Source organism: Ranitomeya variabilis, chromosome 2 (assembly GCF_051348905.1).
Source record: "Ranitomeya variabilis isolate aRanVar5 chromosome 2, aRanVar5.hap1, whole genome shotgun sequence".
In the NCBI taxonomy this organism is placed as follows: Eukaryota; Metazoa; Chordata; class Amphibia; order Anura; family Dendrobatidae; genus Ranitomeya; species Ranitomeya variabilis.
The window spans coordinates 239,623,411-239,642,390 of record NC_135233.1 but is presented as its reverse complement, the minus strand read 5'-3'; the positions used below and the strand labels follow the sequence as shown (position 1 = coordinate 239,642,390).

Here is an 18,980-nt window from a genome sequence, read left to right as displayed (position 1 = left end):
CTGACGGATTCTCTGTTAACTCAGTTGGCAGTTGATAATTCGCATGGAAACTAGCAGCAGGTAAAAGCCAAATGGTTCAAACATTTTAATAAATTCCAATAGCAAAAATTATTTTTTAATTAAAATACATTTAGGTAGAAAAAAAAGCCTCCCATGGGTGATCATATCCTTTAACAATACGTCTGCTGGTTAAAAGTGAAAGTTTTTCTCTTATTCACACTGCTCCCCTGAGTATTCCATTTTTAGATCCTCCATACAGTCCCAGAGATATTTATTATTATTACTAGATGGTGGCTGTTATGATCCTGGTGGTAGGATCTAAAACTGACCTGACAAATATACCCTGAGTATATAGGACAAGTTCTGGGAATGTGGAAACTATACTGACCGCAATCCTGATCCTATCCAAACACACTAAAGGCAGCTGTGGAACGTTACCTGAAAACCTAGACGTCTCGTCACAGCCTGAGAAACTGACTACCCCTAGAGAGAAAGCAAAGACCTCACTTGCCTCAGAGAAATGTACCCCAAAGTTTTAGATAGCCCCCCACAAATAATAACGGTGAGTCAAGGGGAAAACACAAACGTAGAGATGAAACAGATTTAGCAAATGAGGCCCGCTAATACTAGATAGGCAGAAAATAGATAGGTGTCTGTGCGGTCAGTACAAAAACTATCAAAAGTAAACCACGCAGAGAATACAAGAACCCCCACACCGACTCACGATGTGAGGGGCGCACTCTGCACCCCAGAACTAACCAGCAAGCAAAAAATCACATAAAAGCAAGCTGGACTGAACTCATTATATAATGAGAAACGTTTTCAAGGAAATAATGAGAAACTGAACAAGCAAACTTAGCTTCTCATAGCAGGAGACTGGTCACAAGGAATATTCAGGAGAGCACAGGATCAGGACTGAATACACCGACAGCAGGCGACAAGTAAAGGTCCAGGTGAGTTAAATAGGCCCAGCCTAGCAGGAGATGAAACAGCTGAGCCCAGCCAAGACCAGCCATATCGCTAAAGGCCACCAGAGGGAGCCCAAGAACAAACTCACACAGTACCACTCATGACCACAGGAGGGAGCCCGAGAACGGAATTCACAACAGTACCCCCCCCCTTGAGGAGGGGTCACCGAACCCTCAACAGAGCTCCCAGGCCGATCAGGACGAGCCAAATGAAAGGCACGAACCAAATCGGCCGCATGGACATCGGAGGCGACAACCCAGGAATTATCCTCCTGACCATAACCCTTCCATTTCACTAAGTACTGAAGCCTCCGTCTCGAAATACGAGAATTCAAGATCTTCTCCACCACATACTCCAACTCCCCCTCGACCAAGACCGGAGCAGGAGGATCAACAGAAGGGACCACAGGCACCACATATCTCCGCAACAATGACCTATGGAACACATTATGAATGGCAAACGATGTTGGGAGGTCCAAACGAAAAGACACAGGGTTGAAGATTTCCAAAATCTTATAAGGACCGATGAAACGAGGCTTGAACTTAGGAGAGAAAACCTTCATCGGGACATAACGAGAAGACAACCATACCAAATCCCCCACACAGCGACGGCGGTTAGCAAAGCGCTGAGCCTTCTCTTGGGACAAAGTCAAATTGTCCACCACATGGTTCCAAATCTGCTGCAACCTATCCACCACAGAATCCACCCCAGGACAGTCAGAAGACTCAACCTGACCCGAGGAGAAACGAGGATGAAAACCAGAATTGCAAAAGAAAGGTGAAACCAAAGTAGCAGAACTAGCCCGATTATTGAGGGCGAACTCAGCCAATGGCAAAAAGGTCACCCAATCATCCTGGTCAGCAGAAACAAAACATCTCAAATAAGTTTCCAAGGTCTGATTAGTTCGTTCGGTTTGACCATTCGTCTGAGGATGGAAGGCTGACGAAAAAGACAATTCAATGCCCATCTTAGCACAAAAGGATCGCCAAAATCTGGACACAAACTGGGATCCTCTGTCGGACACAATGTTCTCCGGAATACCATGTAAACAAACCACATTCTGAAAAAACAATGGCACCAAATCGGAGGAGGAAGGCAACTTAGGCAAGGGTACCAAATGGACCATTTTGGAAAAACGATCACAAACCACCCAGATGACAGACATCTTCTGAGAGACAGGAAGATCCGAAACAAAATCCATGGAAATATGCGTCCAAGGCCTCTTCGGGACAGGCAAAGGCAAAAGCAATCCACTGGCACGAGAACACGAAGGCTTGGCCCGAGCACAAATCCCACAGGACTGCACAAAGGAACGCACATCCCGCGACAAGGAAGGCCACCAAAAGGATCTCGCCACCAAATCCCTGGTACCAAAAATCCCAGGATGACCCGCCAGCACCGAAGAATGAACCTCGGAAATAACTCTACTGGTCCATCTGTCTGGGACAAACAGTCTCTCCGGTGGACAACGGTCAGGTCTATTGGCCTGAAACTCCTGCAACACCCGTCGCAGATCAGGAGAGATAGCAGACAAAATCACCCCCTCTTTGAGAACACCAGTCGGTTCAGAAACTTCCGGGGAGTCAGGTACAAAACTCCTAGAAAGGGCATCAGCCTTCACGTTTTTCGAACCCGGAAGATATGAAACCACGAAATTGAAACGAGAGAAAAACAGCGACCATCGAGCCTGTCTCGGATTCAACCGTTTGGCAGACTCGAGATAAGTCAAATTCTTGTGATCCGTCAAGACCACCACACGATGCTTGGCTCCCTCAAGCCAATGTCGCCACTCCTCAAATGCCCACTTCATTGCCAACAACTCTCGATTACCAACATCATAATTCCGCTCGGCAGGCGAAAACTTTCTTGAAAAGAAAGCACATGGTCTCATCACAGAGCCATCAGAGCTTCTCTGCGACAAAACAGCCCCTGCTCCAATCTCTGAAGCATCAACCTCGACCTGAAAGGGAAGAGAGACATCTGGCTGGCGCAAGACAGGAGCCGAAGAAAACCGACGTTTCAACTCCTGAAAGGCCTCCACGGCCGCAGGAGACCAATTCGTCACATCAGAACCCTTCTTGGTCAAATCCGTCAAAGGCTTCACCACACTAGAAAAATTAGTGATGAAGCGACGGTAAAAATTAGCAAAACCCAAGAACTTCTGAAGACTCTTCACAGATGTAGGTTGAGTCCAGTCATGAATAGCCTGAACCTTGACTGGATCCATCTCGATAGTAGAAGGAGAAAAAATAAAGCCCAAAAAGGAAACCTTCTGGACTCCGAAGAGACATTTAGAGCCCTTCACAAACAAGGCATTGGCACGCAGGACCTGAAATACCATCCTGACCTGCTTCACATGAGACTCCCAATCATCAGAAAAGACCAAAATATCATCCAGGTACACAATCATAAATCTATCCAGGTACTCTCGGAAGATATCGTGCATGAAGGACTGAAACACAGAGGGGGCATTAGAAAGCCCAAAAGGCATCACCAAGTACTCAAAATGGCCTTCGGGCGTATTAAATGCTGTTTTCCATTCATCGCCCTGCTTTATGCGCACAAGATTATACGCTCCACGAGGATCTATCTTGGTGAACCAACTGGCCCCCCTAATCCGGGCAAACAGATCGGACAACAGTGGCAAGGGATACTGAAATTTGACCGTGATATTATTTAGAAGGCGATAATCTATACAGGGTCTCAGAGAACCATCCTTCTTGGCCACAAAAAAGAACCCCGCACCCAAAGGGGACGAGGACGGGCGAATATGTCCCTTCTCCAAGGACTCCTTTATATAACTCCGCATAGCGGTATGTTCTGGTACAGACAAATTAAAAAGTCGTCCCTTAGGGAACTTACTACCAGGAATCAGATTTATGGCACAATCACAATCCCTATGAGGAGGTAGGGCACTGGATTTGGGCTCATCAAATACATCCTGGTAGTCCGACAAAAATTCAGGGACTTCAGAAGGAGTAGAAGAAGCAATTGACACCAAAGGAGCATCGCCATGAATCCCCTGGCACCCCCAACTTGACACAGACATTGCTTTCCAATCCAGGACTGGATTATGAGCCTGCAGCCATGGCAGACCCAACACGACAACATCATGCAAATTATGTAGCACCAGAAAGCGAATTACCTCCTGATGTACAGGAGCCATGCACATGGTCAATTGAGTCCAGTACTGAGGTTTATTCTTGGTCAATGGTGTAGCATCAATTGCCTTTAGCGGAATAGGGAATTGTAAAGGCTCCAAGATAAAACCACAGCGCCTGGCAAATGACAAATCCATAAAATTCAGGGCAGCACCTGAATCCACAAAAGCCATAACTGGGTAGGATGACAGAGAGCAAATCAAAGTAACAGACAAAATGAATTTAGGTTGTACAGTACCAATGGTGACAAACTTGGCAACCCTTTTTGTGCGCTTAGAGCATGCTGAGATAACATGAGCAGAATCACCACAGTAAAAGCACAACCCATTCTGACGTCTGTGGTTTTGCCGTTCAACTCTCGTCAGAATCCTGTCACATTGCATAGGCTCAGGTTTCTGCTCAGAAAATACTGCCAGAGGGTGCACAGGTTTGCGCTCCCGCAAACGCCGATCAATCTGAATGGCCAAAGACATTGACTCATTCAGACCCGCCGGCGTGGGGAACCCCACCATAACATCTTTAAGGGCTTCAGAAAGACCCTTTCTGAAAATCGCCGCCAGGGCGCACTCATTCCACTGAGTGAGCACTGACCACTTCCTAAACTTCTGACAATAAACCTCTGCTTCATCCCGACCCTGAGAGAGAGCCAGCAAAACCTTCTCTGCTTGGTCTACCAGATTTGGTTCCTCATAAAGCACTCCAAGCGCCAGAAAAAACGCATCAACATTTAGCAGTGCCGGATCTCCTGGCGCCAAAGAGAATGCCCAATCTTGAGGGTCACCCCGCAACAAAGAAATAACAATTTTGACTTGCTGAACAGAGTCGCCAGATGAGCGAGGTCTCAGAGAAATAAATAACTTACAATTATTCTTAAAGTTCAAAAACCTAGATCTATCTCCGGAAAACAGCTCAGGAATAGGTATTTTAGGCTCTGACATAGGACTGCGGACTACATAATCCTGAATGCCCTGTACCCTTGCAGTGAGATGATCCACACTAGAAGACAGACTCTGAATGTCCATATTAGTAGCTGCATACAGAACCACCCAGAGATTAAGGGGAGGAGAGAGGCAAAACACAGTGCAGAGGAAAAAAAAAAAAATGACCTTAAGATTTCTCTTCTCCCTCTTTAGCTGCATTAACACTTTCGGGCCTGCTGTACTGTTATGATCCTGGTGGTAGGATCTAAAACTGACCTGACAAATATACCCTGAGTATATAGGACAAGTTCTGGGGATGTGGAAGCTATACTGACCGCAATCCTGATCCTATCCAAACACACTAAAGGCAGCTGTGGAACGTTACCTGAAAACCTAGACGTCTCGTCACAGCCTGAGAAACTGACTACCCCTAGAGAGAAAGCAAAGACCTCACTTGCCTCAGAGAAATGTACCCCAAAGTTTTAGATAGCCCCCCACAAATAATAACGGTGAGTCAAGGGGAAAACACAAACGTAGAGATTAAACAGATTTAGCAAATGAGGCCCGCTAATACTAGATAGGCAGAAAATAGATAGGTGTCTGTGCGGTCAGTACAAAAACTATCAAAAGTAAACCACGCAGAGAATACAAGAACCCCCACACCGACTCATTATGTGTGGGGTGCACTCTGCGCCCCAGAACTAACCAGCAAGCAAAAAATCACATAAAAGCAAGCTGGGCTGAACTCATTATATAATGAGAAACGTTTTCAAGGAAATAATGAGAAACTGAACAAGCAAACTTAGCTTCTCATAGCAGGAGACTGGTCACAAGGAATATTCAGGAGAGCACAGGATCAGGACTGAATACACCGACAGCAGGCGACAAGTAAAGGTCCAGGTGAGTTCAATAGGCCCAGCCTAGCAGGAGATGAAACAGCTGAGCCCAGCCAAGACCAGCCATATCGCTAAAGGCCACCAGAGGGAGCCCAAGAACAAACTCACACAGTACCACTCATGACCACAGGAGGGAGCCCGAGAATGGAATTCACAACAGGTGGCCCGATTCTAACGCATCGGGTATTCTAGAATATATAAGTATGTACATCGCGCTATGAGTGGGGGTTAAATTCCAAGCCAATATCGCTAATTGGTTGCGGCCAGCCGGGCGCGACCAATCAGCGAAGCGTGGTTGAAATCCCGCACCAATTCGCGTCCAGACTGCGTTTTGCTGATTGGTCGCGGTTGGCCGGGCACGACTAATCACCAAAGCGGTGTTTAAATCCTGCGGCAATATCACTGATTGGTTGCTGCTGGCCCCGTAGTATATAGCACAGCCATGTAGTATATAGCACAGCAATGTAGTATATAACACAGCCCACGCAGTATATAGCACAGCCACGTAGTATATTGCACAGCCACGTAGTATATAGAACAGCCCACGTAGTATATAGCACAGCCCACGTAGTATATAGCACAGCCCACATAGTATATAGCACAGCGATGTAGTATATAACACAGCCCACATAGCATATAACACAGCCCATGTAGTATATAGCACAGCCACGTAGTATATAGCACAGGCACATAGTATATAGCACAGCGATGTAGTATATAACACAGCCCACGCAGTATATAGCACAGCCACGTAGTATATTGCACAGCCACGTAGTATATAGCACAGGCACGTACTATATAGCACAGCGATGTAGTATATAGCAGCCACGTAGTATATAACACAGCGACGTAATATATAGCAGCCACGTAGTATATAACACAGACAGCCACGTAGTATATAGCAGTCACGTAGTATATAGCAGCCACGTAGTATAAAGCACAGCCACGTAGTATATAGCACAGCGATGTAGTATATAGCAGCCACGTTTTATATAACACAGCCCACGTAGTATATAGCACAGCCACGTAATATATAGCAGCCACGTAGTATATAACACAAACAGCCACATAGTATATAGCACAGCCACGTAGTATATAGCAGTCACGTAGTAAATAGCAGCCAGGCAGTATATAACACAGCCCACGTAATATATAGCAGCCATGTAGTATATAGCAGCCACGTAGTATATAGCAGCCAGGCAGTATATAACAGCCCACGTAATATATAGCAGCCACGTAGTATATAACACAGCCCACGTAGTATATAGCACAGCCCACATGGTATATAACACAGCCCACGTAGTATACAGCAGTGTGGGCACCAGATCCCTCTGAAAAAAAGAATTAAAATAAAAAATAGTTATATACTCACCCTCTGACGTCCACCGAAGCTGTCCCGCTCCTCGCGATGCGGCCGGCAGCTTCCATTCCCAGCGATGCATTGCGAGACCGCTAAGTCATCTGAGTAATTTTGCAATGCATCTCTGGGAACGGAAGCTGCCGAGAGCATCGGGAGGAGCGGGAAAAGCGACGGAAGGTGAGAATAGCATGATTTTTTATTTTTTTAAATTATTTTTAACATTATGTCTTTTTACTATTGATGCTGCATAGTCAGCATCAATAGTAAAAAGTTGGTCCGGGATAGGGCGACACACTGGAACTAACTGGAGGGGAGTAGGGAGTGGGCACTGACTGGACGGAAGTGGGGAGGGGCCAATTCGCGGCCGGACTGTGCCTGTCACCGATTGGTGACGTGGGATTTCCGTTACAGACAGACAAACAGAAGTACCCCTTAGACGATTATATAGATTTAGTGCTAATCTTTTACGATCTTTAGCATGGGGGCGTGGCTCACAGGATCCTCTGGGGTGTGTCTTTACGCTGATCTGCATTTTTACCCTGCGAGCCACACCCTCTTGGTAAAGACCTTAAAAATTGTACTAAATAAAAAAGATTGATATCTCTGGAACTGTATGGATGTTTTTAAAAGAAAAAAATCAAAACAGAATGAAATAAGCAACAAGATTAAAATGAGAGTAAAAAATGCCCACTTTTCACATTTTCTTCTTTAATGGTTTCTTTAACAGAAGTGCACAGTACTGTATGGAACATCTTGCTATACATGGACTGACTTCTATCTTTTGTCTATGGCCAGCATGTTACCACGTTCATTCTATCACCTCTATCCAGAAGGGACTTTTTGGGGGGTCACATTTATTGAATTTTGGTTGTAGATAGTCAGCAAAATTCCATCATCTCTTTATGGCTCTCTCCCTCTCTCTGGCCTCTTCTTTACCTGAAGGCAGCTTGTTTTTTTCTGCAGACATTACTCTTTGCTCTTTTACAATTCTGTCATTTTTCAGACAGGAGACTTGTTGTGACAACAGTATGACACCGGTGGATGCAAGAAGAGGAGGAAAAGTGCCATTGAAAGCATAAATGAGAAATTCTACCCTATAAGCCAGATCACATCGCATGCAGCGTTGGTAACAATTCAGTATATCAGAACCACCGTGGGTGCCATGTTGGGGTCATTAAGGGATATTTCTGAGATAGCAAGTTAGGGATCCAAAATGTGGGCTCTGGAATCTGGTATTGTAGGTGTCTGTCCTGTTACATTTTTTTTTCAAACTGGGACCAAATTACCCCTCTCAACCAAAATCATAGTCCTGTATCTTATACAAATATGGCCACACAGTGCTCCATACTGTATAATGGCCCCACATGATGTTCCATACTGTATAATGGCCACACAGTGCTCCATACTGTATAATGGCCACACAGTGCTCCATACTGTATAATGGCCCCACATGATGCTGCATACAGTATAATGGCCCCACGTGATGCTCCATACTGTATAATGGCCCCACATGATGCTGCATACTGTATAATGGCCTCATATGATGCCCCATACAGTATAATGGCCCCACATGATGATGCCTTCTACACACACACAGTACCTCAGTCCAGGAGACCGCCAGAATGTCCTCTCCCTCTCCCACCGCCCCGGAAGAAGATACGGAGGGGGCATGGCCTAATACAAGGGGGCATGTTGGCTGCTTCTCCTGCTGTGCGGGAGAAGTAGAATCCCATGCGCAGCCTCAAAATCGGGACAGTCCCACAGTATGAGGGATGGTTGGGAGCTATGCTTCAGTGCAATAAGAACGAATCTGATTGGCTATCAGTTGCCAAATTGGCTCTTTTGGGGCAAATAATTGGGCATAAATGCTCCCACCTCTTCCAATACATAACCCTTTAATCACCATGGAATTTTTTTTTTTTTTTGCACTTTAGTTTCGTTGCCTTTTGTACCTGAGCTGACATTTATTTATATAACTATAGGGCCAGGATGTCAAACTCAAATACACAGAGGGCCAAAATTAAAAGCTTGGCCAAAGTTGTGGGCCAACCTTGATATTTATTAAAAAAAAAATGTCTGCAACTGAGAACATTTTCATCAAATATTACAATTAACTTTTTCATACAAAAACAAACTTAAAGGGGTTGTCCCAAAACAAAGTACATTTTAATTAACAGATCTTAGAATAAAATATTGGAATAATATAATATGTTATGTAAGAGCAGAAAAGCATATGGCCCAATGGCCTAATTTAAATATATAATATGACTGTGTGAGGCCTAATCAGCGATGTGAGGCCTAGTCAGCGATGTGAGGCCTAATCAGTGATGTGAGGTATTTGGTCTTGCATCGCCATCACATGGAGCACGGCAGAGGTCATTAACATGCATATGACTGTGCGAGGCCTAGTCAGCGATGTGAGGTCTAGTCAGCGATGTGAAGCCTAATCAGTGATGTGAGGTGTTTGGTCTTCCATCGCCATCACATGGACCACGGCAGAGGTCATTAACATGCATATGACTGTGCGAGGCCTAATCAGTGATGTGAGGCCTAGTCAGCGATGTGAGGCCTAGTCAGCGATGTGAGGCCTAGTCAGTGATGTGAGGCATAGTCAGCGATGTGAGGCATAGTCAGCGGTGTGAGGCCTAATCAGCGATGTGAGGCCTAGTCTTAGTCAGCGATGTGAGACCTAGTCAGTGATGTGAGGCCTAATCAGCGATGTGAGGCCTAATCAGCGATGTGAGGTCTAATCAGCGATGTGAGGCCTAGTCAGCGATGTGAGGCCTAGTCAGCGATGTGAGGCCTAGTCAGTAATGTGAGGCCTAGTCAGTAATGTGAGGCCTAGTCAGCATTTTGTTGTTTTCAAATCCCAAAAAGTGTGAATTTGATTTTTTTTGTGAAATTCATGATGAATCTGATTGATTTAGTATAGATTTGCTCATTTCCTTACAGCAGCACAGAGCTCTTTAGCAGAGCAGTGTACTGGTTGTGGGCAGCAGAGCATCTCATTATGTTATGGGGCAGGATGTGAAGATGAAAATGGGGGAAACGATAGATGTCACCTATCAGGAATGTCAAAATAATTTGCCCCGGCAGTACAGAGCACTTCAGAAGAGCTGTCTGCTATGTGGAAAGTAATACCATGATTACGTTCTTGTAGTCAGGGAGGTTGGTGACAGGGAAGTGTAAGGCCACGTGCACACAATCACTATTTGGTGAGTTTTTTACCTCAGTATTTGTAAGCCAAAACCAGGAGTGGGTGAAATGTGCAGAAGTGGTGCCTGTGGTTATACTTTTCCTCTGATTGCTCCGCTCATGGTTTTGGCTTACAAATACTGAGCTAAAATACTCACACACTCAACATGTGCACGTGGCCTTATGGTGTAAAAGATCCAGCATACTGTACATACCATGGCAGTATTATGTGCCACAGCACAGAGCATTTAAGGTTTGGCATATTCTTGGCTTTAGGGATGCCGTACTCACGTGATTATGTTATAGAGGGCAGGGTGACGTGATGGGGGCAGAGGTTTCATGTGAAGATGAGTTTTGAGAAGACAGGGGAAACTGCATACTGTCACATGTAGCAGCTCTAGGCACATAGCAGCACAGAGCACTTCAGCATAGCAGCGTCCTGATAAAGTGGGAGTCAGTACCCCATCAGGATGGCATATGATGTGAAGATCAGAATGGACGTACGTCACAGGTCACAAATAGGGACGACAAGAAAAGTTAGAAGCCACACAGCAGCACAGAGCACTTAAGCAGAGCAGTAGTCTGATCACGTGGGAATCAATACCCTATATCTTATGATTATGTTCAAAAGAGCAGGATGACACAAGATATGAAGATGAGAATTGAGACACATCAGAGACCACACATTGGGAAAATAAGAAGCAATGTCTCGTAATGTAAAGCGGTCTCTCGACTACACAAATGGTTAGTTATAAAGAGGTGGGTGGCAAATGACGTGGGAAGGGTCAGAATAGAGACACATGGGAGGCCACAAACATGGAATAAAAGTAGATGGTGTCTCAGCAGCACAGAGCACTTCAGGGGTGCAGTGTCAGAGCCATAGAACTGCCCATGCATGAAATAAGGACCAATTCATGTCATATCAGTAGGTATAATGAATTGGGTTAATATGCATTCATCTTGTATTTGGAAATCGGTACTCTGACACCTGCAGGACTACAAGCCTCACAAGCCTTCACTTCCTAGAGGATAAGCAGCCAGCCAGAAGCAGTGGAGCACTACACTCATCATCCCTCCCAGTCTATGCTGTGTTACCCTGACATATAGCATTACTGTGACAATTTATAGGAGCCAATAAAATCAGTAGGTTAACAGCTGGCGATCATATCTTCCCCATAAGATTGCGAACTGAGACAGAAAACACTACAGGTAAATGCCATGGTATTACTTCTTTATATATTGTTGAACCATAAATCCCAATAAAGCCACAAATGTCAATAATTCCCCCCACCTGATTTTTGTCTCCCTCCGCACCCTTTTGTGACCCCTGTGTCAATTCCACATCTCATGTTTGCCAACAATGTAACTCCTCTATATAGGAGAGTACCACACAAAAATTGTGATGGAACCAACCGTGCCTCTTAGTAGCCATATGGGCTGCTAGACAGCAGAGCATGCACAGTGCTTGCAGGGACATTTCTATTGAGCTTGTAAGCACTGATTTGAAGCTGTCCAGGTTTGCTGGAATGTGCTGTCACCACCTAATCCGGGCCAGCTTCAGCACAGCGCTCACAAGCTAGACCACAACAATGGTCGGCCTCCAAGGCAACAAGCAGTAAACAAAAGAAAAGCTTAACATCTCAAGAAATCTGAAAATCTTAAGCAGTAAAATGCAAAAGTGTTTGTTTTTACAAGCACGATCCAACAATATCCATTTATGAAGATGGTATTAACCTTTTAACGGGATATCCTACAGTTCTTTAATTGTTAAAATTGCAAAGTGCATGTAAAAAGAAGCAAATGCGCAGTTTACTACATATTAAAAATCTTCTTCATTCTCAATAACGGAGGGATTTTTGTTGTTTACTGCTCAGTGGCAACCGCTGCAGTCTATCAGCGACAGCTGGTTTCATAAGCAACAAACGCAATGCTTACAAGCTCTCTCTAATAGAGCTTGTAAGCACTTCTCTGACGCTTGCCAGAACTCTGTACTGCGGTGTTAACTCCGCGCTAGGCCAGCTCGTCCCATGCTGTTGTGGCAAAGCAACCTGTACTTGCAGCATTGGAGAGCGCACAGTTCTGACCAGAAGCACAACGACATTGTCAAGGCCTGAGCTGTCAATCAGGTGCGCGCCATTCTTTAGCAAGCAGAAGGCTGGGGATTAGTGACCTCTTGAAATGCAATCAGGAGACAACCCTTCTATGTGTTGTTTTAATGAAAAGTTCTGAAACTTTCCAATTTACTTTGCTTTTTCATTCTGCTTATTTTCTGTTAATAAATGGAAAACGTCTTTTCACATTCAGATCCAGCTTTGCGCACGAAGCTGATGGGTTTCTTGTATGCGTCTAGTCTGGAGAATGCTCTGTGAACGGATAGTTTTCCCTTTTCTGATACATTATTGTTGCATATTATCAAAACATCCAAGAGATTTGTGCTGCTGATTGTGTGAGGGGCATTTATCTCTCAGGATTGTCCACACTAGCTACAATTGTATCCATCCTTCATTACTAAGTTTTAGTCCTCTGGGTCAACTCACAGAAAGCAAGCAGGGATTTAAAAAAAATGGGTAGTGAGGAACTGATGCACAAAAACGGAAAACCGATCACTATTTCACCACAATGCGATTTTCTCAATGAACATATTACAGAGCAGACAAAATGGAAATATACAGATCACAAATGAGACAATGCCCAGCTGTTGTGGAACTAAAAATCCAATCATGCAATGCAAATACAGAGTATAGTGGGGGCTGTAGTTTCATACCAACAGGAAAGTCCAGAAGGACTGGACCTAATGGCCGAGGACAGACTTGATCGCTAAAATTTGATATAGTAATAGAATATAACATATTTTTAGTCATGACATCATATCCGTATTCATGCAGAAGTAAAGGGTTAATGATTTACAACATTGTTGCCGTAAAGTATGCATGCGTGTATGAAGAATATGGATGTGGAGTCCCCCTTTAAGTTAGTGTCTGCCATTTAAGTTCCCCTTTATGCAGTGTGTGCAGCGGTGTATGTCTTATATTGTCATAATGCCATACACCCACCATAATTCTCTTATAACAGGGGGTATAAGAAGGGTATGATGAATATGTTGCATATACCACCTCTTATTTATGAAGTGTAAATGTGGGTCAGCGTCATTTTTAAAAATGCAAACTTTCAGACAAGTCACATTCTGTATGTGTTCCATGAAACTATCTATGGAAAAAATGGAGACACCTACCTGCCCTATATCACACCCGTCCTATAACGAGGCATATGCCAGCCGTACCTATGCCCACTTATGTTGTAGCACGTACCCCAGGGTCTTTCACTCTCACAACAACATCAAAAACCCCAACTGACTACCAAGCGAGGAAATTAGTGAGCAGTCACACTTTTACTTACCAGTCTCTCTGACATATCGGTTTTGTCGTGCTCCGGCAAATGCTGCTCCAGTGCCAACACAATGCAATTGGCAATGATGGTGGCTAAAATCATATATTCAAATGGAGTAAGGAAAAGTTAAGGAAATAAAATGACATCTAGTTAAATACATAAACATCAAGACATTGTATCTACAGGACAATCTGATGGGCCCTTGGCTATTAATGGGCCCAATGTATGTGTATGTCATTGGGAAATCAGACGGAGAAGTGAAGTGGCAGAAGGCGATGTTGGGGGACCATAATTGCAGAATAGCAACAAATCTTGGAATTGTTGCAGATGTGTAAACTTGGACTCTTACTGCTTCCAAAACTAAAGGGGTCGCAGAGTTGAGAGAAGGGGCCAAAGCCCATCAGAGAACATTGGAGATAAGCTATAGTGCCCTTTGTAGGGTCTTGGGAGCACCATAAAGTGCAAATATCCAATATATTTAAGGTCTAATGGAGATCCAAGTTTATGAAGCTGAACCTAAACATTCTCTTACATGTCACTTTACCAAATCTAAAAGGATGTTAGATTGGTGTCCTCTTAATAGCCCCATTTATTAATATTGTTGGACTTCGGCACCATTGTCAATATTTCCTCATGTGCGTTACCTCCCGTGGTTAATTGTCACATTGAGGTAAATGGACTTTATCCTTTTTAAGGATGGAAAATATTCATGATACATAGCAACGGCGGCAGCAGATATAGTCCCACAGAATCGCCACTTTCCTTCACTTTGTAGGTTCTTTTCGATCTATGTGATGACGGGAGTCAGAAGAGGCTGTGATGGGTAACTCTTATATAACTTCGATACCACCCATGCTAATAAAAATTCTACCTATTTGACTTTAATCATAAAGTGATGACCAATGTTTCCCAGTACTACCGAATAATACATTGTAGAGCATTATAATAAACACTATAAAGCCTCATAACACTACACATGCTAACCACTCCAGGCCACACTATACCACAATAAACTGTTCAGGTATGTCATTATTGCATGATATAGTCCAAACAATTATCTGTTACATATTATAAAGCAATATAATGTCATATATCACTATACATTGCCTGCCTATCTATGCTAAACCAAATGATACTACAGTATATTACTTATATTATTTATTATAGATCACTATAATATAATGCCATATAGTACAATACTATGTAATAAAGTAGATATGCCATATCACATTATTACTTTGTGTTATAATACACTATGCTATATTATTCTATAGAGTGCTATATTTTATAATATTTTTATATAACTATAACTATATTATGTTATGTGAACCCATATTGTGTTATGCTGGAATGTATATTGCTGTTAAGATATATTCAATTATTTTATGCTTTATATCTTATATAATGCATAGGATAATTATATAGCATTATATTATATTGTTATATTATTATGAAGCATTATGTTACACATAAAATGGCATATATTACTATACTTTGCCCAATGCTAAATCAAACAATACCCAATGATACTACAGTATGTTATAGTATATTACATTATAGCATATATTATAGATCACTATATAATGCCATATGGTACTATACTATAATAAACTATGCCTTATAATAACAGCAGATTGGATATTTATGCTACCTATTATAAAATATTATACACAATATGATGTCATATATTACTATACCTTACCATTGGTTTACCACTCTATACCATAGAATGATATAGCATATTCCATGATGAACTGTTACATAATACATAGTCTAGATCACTATATAATAAATTGCCATGTAATAACCTTGATATGCTATATCGCTTTATGTTATGATGCACAATGCTGTATTATATTATGGAGCGCCATATGTTACAATATAATACCTTATACTATACCATGCAATAACACATTATGTTAACCCACATTCTGCTATGTTGGGGATCTATATGCTGCTCTGACATTTCATGTACTATCTCTCTATATATTTATTGAGTGCAGTATGGGGTGTTCTACATTGGGGTAATTGCTCATATTTCCTTGTCACAGCTTTTTCCTTTTACTGTGGGGCTGCTTCTTGCATCTGGAGCCTTTCAGCACCATGGACAGCAGCAGCAGGGTCCATAAAGTGTATTCACACCCATTCCACAGACAGGCACACCCCACCCCCAGCACTCCACACTGGCACAGCTACACACAGGGTTTTCATTTGTGATTGTCTCCATAATGGACCTGACTGATGAATTAACACAGGAGACAAAATGAATACCTGGGTGGATCTATGCTGGGTCTGAGCAGGCCTGTATAGCAGGTAGTGTGCGCTCATCTCTGTCTCACACTGACTTGTCCTAACCCCTGTGAGGTCACTGACTAATTTGGCAATATTTGACCCCTTTGGGATATCCTTTACATGATGTTCCTCCCAAGCCCAACATTATCATCATCATCATCACCCCACAGCATGGGGTTTAGTGGTTCCCAGATATATTAGGAAGGATCCACCTAATGACATCTGCAGGTTTGGGGATGAAAAATAAAAAATCACTAGTTGTATGTGGGAAATGGTATGCTAATTTAAACGCATTAGCGAAAGGGGGTGTAGACAGGAGCATACAAATGGTAAGGGATTGGGTTGCTAGGTTTCAGTGAGGAGGCCCTGATGGCTCATACTAAGGAATCAATAGGTGTGTTATTTCATAACCATGGACACCCAGGGTTAATCTCAGCATAGCAGCCACTACATACCCAAAGACTTCCTAGGGACAGGATGAATGGGCAGCTACTGGGGTTTTGCTTTTCACACTAAATCCATGATCAATGACAAATCCTATAGAACCTTCCATACACCTCCTCCCTTACACACATATATCCCTTCCCCAATACTGTGCTCTACACCCAGTATGGGGTACCACTGCTGGCCCATGCAGGTCACTGGCATCTGTCTGCTATATTAGCACTTCTCTTGCCAACACTGATGCTCACCCATATGTTCCATTTCAGGCCTTGCCTGGCAAGCAAACAGTTAAATTAAGCACCCCCCCCACCACCACCACCACCACACCTTCCTCGCAACCATCAATAACCCACAATGAGGGGCTACAGTGATAGACCCTCTAAAACATGACACCTGCCTATTGACCACTGCTTATTAACTCTTCGGTTGTCAGAAGAAAAAAAATCAACCTGGGTGATGTGTTTTATATGTTATCATACAATAAATATGAATTTAGCATTTTTCGAAACAGCAGGGGAAAATTTGGATTATGTGTTTATTTCTATATGTTAATAGATATAAATGTTAATGAATTTTTTTAAATAAGAATGATGCGTTTATTTGATATAATAATAATAAATAAAAATGGAAGTAATTTTCTACCAAGAGAGAGATTAACATATGTGTTTAATACATTTTAGTATAAATATGCATAAATATTTTTCCACCCGGATTGTGTTTATTCAATATATTTTATATATATATATATATATATATATATATATATATATATATAATACAGATATATAAATATTTTTCTAATAATATATATAGATAAATATTTTTCTACCAGGATTATGTGTTTGTTCAATATAATAAATATAAATGGAAATATTTTTCCTACCAGGAGGGATATACATGGATGCATGTGCGCTCCAGTCCAGGCCTTGCATGGCAATACAAGAGTTAAATTCAACCCTACAAGCCCCCCTTCTTTCCACTACTACCACCAATGCAATGCAACCCAGTCCCAGTTGAAAAGCTCCAAGGAATGCGCTTGGCACATCCTGCAGGTGCATTGCCCTACATGCCTACTTGCCCATACAATGCAACACCCAGGTGAAGGATATGGCCACTCAGTGATCCTTTTGGCATATTTCCTGATGACATTGTCTTCACTGAAGATGAACAAGGACCTGTTAACGGTGAAGCAGTTCTGTTTGACAGGGATGGGGTTATACAGAGCCATGGTCCTCGCCCTCTGAGCCATGGACTGCTTGTACATCCTTTGGCCAGCTTGAGGTCCACCTTGCCGGCTGCTCCCTCTTCCAGGCCCCCCAGGCACCCCAGTTCCATAGCGGGTGGGCAGATCATCTCCAAACCGGGCCATTCTAGAATTGCACAGGAGCAAGTGTTAGAATCCAAACTGGCAGCCAAGGTTGGGGGCTGTAGCCTCATCCCCATGCACTGAGCTCCTCACACTTTGCTTCCTTTCATGAGAAGAGAATCTCTGCTGAGCAGACAAGGCTTCCCACTGAATGCAACACCCTCAAGCTGCAATCCTAGAGCAGAAACCCAGGAGCAGATCAGGCTTCTCCTCCTCTTCCTCTGAAATGATCCTTAAGACACAATGTTAAAAAAAAATCTTGAAAATCAATCTGAGCTTTAGATGGTGGAGACAGTGTCCTTGGCAGCTTCCTGTACTGCTGCTTTCTCCAGTGGGAATGCCCTCCCTGCTCCAACGATTGCTTCCAGCGCAGGGAAAGGAGCTGGTCCCTGCACAGACACTTAGTTACCAGATGAACACAGTAAAGCAGTTTGTGAACCTCAGCCCCTATAAGAGGCAAGCCATGTGATACACGCCAGCCAATAAGCTGGGGGCTCCACCTAAGCCAACAACCCCTGGAACAAGCAAAATAGTCTTCTCCAGGCATATACTCTGCAGCCCTCCCCCCTTTTTCATAAAAAGACCCCAAGTCAAGAGGGAATACATATATCCCTTGCAAAGCAACTCAATGCAAATAGCTCATAGAGCTGGCCTTTTTATTGTATTTATTTTAAAGGAAAAACACTGTCCAAGGATTGCAAGGGTTAAATGCACACTCCCTCCCTTCCTCCTCCTTCCTTTTTGCCTGTGGACACAGAAATCTCAAGCACTTGGTTGCTGGTCATGGAGAAAGCTAATTCACTTGATGGCTTTACAGATGACTCAGTGCCACTCCTGTGTCCACCACCCACCTGCAGCCTAAAACTCTGGGGTCCTATCAAAGGATGGGTGGGTTGGCATGGGTTTGGAATGTGCCAGGGCTGGAGCCCTACAGAGATACCAGGGTGGAGCCTGCACACTTCTGGGAGCTGTCCAGCTGCTGAAAGCGGT

The 18,980-nt window shown here is 43.3% G+C and overlaps 1 protein-coding gene across 1 annotated transcript in view; it reads right to left on the bottom strand.

Moving 5' to 3' along the window:
- Window positions 1-18,427, bottom strand: part of CACNA1B (calcium voltage-gated channel subunit alpha1 B) — a 386,102-nt gene extending 367,675 nt beyond the window's left edge. The window contains exons 1-2 of the mRNA XM_077284262.1: window positions 17,734-18,427; window positions 13,898-14,003 (exon numbers count right to left, since the gene is read on the bottom strand). Of these exons, the coding sequence (XP_077140377.1) occupies window positions 13,898-14,003; window positions 17,734-17,993 (366 nt within the window). The 5' untranslated portion in view covers window positions 17,994-18,427. The remainder of the gene's footprint in view (window positions 1-13,897; window positions 14,004-17,733) is intronic.
- Window positions 18,428-18,980: the final 553 nt, after the last annotated feature.